The sequence below is a fragment of the Sturnira hondurensis genome, unplaced genomic scaffold (assembly GCF_014824575.4).
Source record: "Sturnira hondurensis isolate 20B ecotype Veracruz unplaced genomic scaffold, ASM1482457v3 Scaffold0011391, whole genome shotgun sequence".
Lineage (NCBI taxonomy): Eukaryota > Metazoa > Chordata > Mammalia > Chiroptera > Phyllostomidae > Sturnira > Sturnira hondurensis.
The window spans coordinates 331406-333950 of NW_028084022.1; the positions used below are offsets into that span (position 1 = coordinate 331406).

Genomic DNA, 2545 nt, shown 5'->3' on the forward strand with positions numbered 1-2545 from the left:
ATATCAACCATATTACTAGGTTATAGAATTCAAAACATCATGGTACTGGCAAAAGAGCAGACACTAAGATCGGTGGAATGGAATAGAGAGCACAGAAATAAACACAGACATATATGGTCAGTTAATAGGAGACAACAATATATAATGGGATAAAGACAGTCTATTCAATAGATGCTGTTGGGAAATTAGACAGATACATTCAAAATAAACAATTAGAGCTCTCCCAACATGGCGGCTTCAGCAAAAAAGAAGAATAACATGGGGAAGACTATCTCCCTAACAGACTTTCTGGCTGAGGATGGAGGGACTGGCGGAGGAAGCACCTATGTCCCCAAACCAGTCAGCTGGGCTGATGAAACAGATGACTTGGAAGGAGATGTTTCAACCACTTGGCACAGTAATGATGATGATGTGTATAGGGCACCTCCAATTGACCATTCCATCCTACCCATTGCTCCACGGGCTGCTCAGGAATCCAATATTGACAGGAGCCGTCTTCCCAAATCATCACCCTACACAGCTTTTCTAGGGAACCTGCCCTATAATGTGACAGAAGACTCCATTAAGGAATTCTTTAGAGGATTAAATATCAGTGCAGTACGTTTACCACGTGAACCCAGCAATCCAGAAAGGTTGAAAGGTTTTGGGTACGCTGAGTTTGAGGACCTGGATTCCTTGTTCAATGCCCTGAGCCTCAATGAAGAGTTTCTAGGTAACAGGAGAATTCGAGTGGAAGTTGCTGATCAAGCCCAGGATAAAGACAGGGATGATCATTCTTTTGGCCGAGATAGAAATCAGAATTCTGACAAAACAGACAGACTGGAGGGCCTGCCCTACCACAGACAGCTTTGATGACTACCCACCTAGAAGAGGTGATGACAGCTTTGGAGACAAGTATCAAGATCATTACGATTCAGATTGGTACCGTGATAGTTATCGGGACAGTTACCATGGTGGCCCACGCCAGGACATGTATCAGTACGGTGGCCGGGACCGTTACAATGACAGAGGCAGCAGCGACTATGATAGAGGCTACGATTCCAGGATAGGTAGTGGCAGAAGAGCATTTGGTAGTGTGTACCATAGGGATGATGACAACGGAGGAGGCAGGGACCGCTATGAGGACAGATAAGACAGACATGATGATTGGTCCTGGAGTTCCAGAGATGGCTACTCTCGGGATGATTATAGGCGTGATGATAGAGCCCCCCCCCCCCGAAAGACCCAAACTGAATCTAAAGCCTTGGAGCACCCCTAAGGAAGATGATTCCTCTGCTAGCACCTCCCAGTCCAGTCGAGCAGCCTCTATCTTCAGAGGGGCAAAGCCTGTTGACACGGCTGCGAGAGAACGAGAAGTAGAGGAGCGGCTACAGAAGCAACAAGAGAAATTGCAGCGGCAGCTGGATGAGCCAAAATTAGAACGGCGGCCTCGGGAGAGACACCCAAGCTGGCGAAGCGAAGAAACTCAGGAATGGGAACAGTCGAGGACAGGAAGTGAGTCATCACAAACTGGGATCTCAGCCACTTCTGGCAGAAATGTGCGAAGAAGAGAGAGTGAGAAGTCTCTAGAAAATGAAACACTCAATAAGGAGGAAGACTGTCACTCTCCAACTTCCAAGCCTTCCAAACCCGAACAGCCTCTAAAGGTAATGTCAGCCCCTCCACCAAAGGAGAATGCTTGGGTGAAGCGAAGTTCTAACCCTCCTGCTCGATCTCAGAGCTCAGACACAGAGCAGCAATCCCCTACAAGTGGTGAGGGCAAAGTAGTTCCAGCTCAGCCATCTGAGGAAGGACCAGCAAGGAAAGCAGATGAAAATAAAGTGGATGGGGTGAATGTCCCAAAAGGCCAAAGTGGGAACTCCAGCCGGGGTCCAGGAGATGGAGGGAACAAAGACCACTGGAAGGAGTCAGACAGGAAAGATGGCAAAAAGGATCAAGACTCCCGATCTGCACCTGAGCCAAAGAAACCTGAAGAAAATCCAGCCTCTAAATTCAGTTCTGCAAGCAAGTATGCTGCTCTCTCAAGTAGATGGTGAAGATGAAAACGAGGAAGATTACACCGAATAGACCTCTACATCCTGTGCTTTCTCCAAGTCTCTCTCTACCCTGGAACACCAAGAGGAAATAAAACCTCTATCCAGACAAGACAAAATAAAACTCACCATCTCCTGGAAAAAAACAAAAAACAAAAAACAATTAGACCACCTTCTTAGACCACATATAAGAATAAAGTAAAAATGGATTAAAGATTTAAATGTAAGACTCAAAACCATAAAACTCCTATAAGTATACATAGGCAGTAAAGTTTGGACATCTTTCTTAGCAAATTTTTTTCTGATAAATCTTCTCAAGCATGGTAAACAAAAGAAAAAATAAACACGGGAGTACATCAAACTAAAAATTTTTTACAGCAAAGGAAACCATCAACAAAATGAGACAACCCACTGAAAGGGAGAAGACACTCACCAATGATACATCTGATAAGGGTTAACATCCAAAATTTATGAATAGCTCATACTATTCAACTACAAGAAAACAATCAAAT

At 44.8% G+C, this 2545-nt stretch overlaps 1 protein-coding gene across 1 annotated transcript; it reads left to right on the forward strand.

Annotated features, from left to right (window-relative positions):
- Window positions 1–223: 223 nt before the first annotated feature.
- LOC118996643 (eukaryotic translation initiation factor 4B-like) lies at window positions 224–2187 on the forward strand. Its single transcript, XM_037060159.1, is given in 4 exon segments — window positions 224–815; window positions 817–1207; window positions 1209–2024; window positions 2026–2187. Coding segments are annotated over 4 exon segments (1836 nt in total). The 5' UTR covers window positions 224–228; the 3' UTR covers window positions 2068–2187.
- The last annotated feature ends 358 nt before the right edge of the window (window positions 2188–2545 follow it).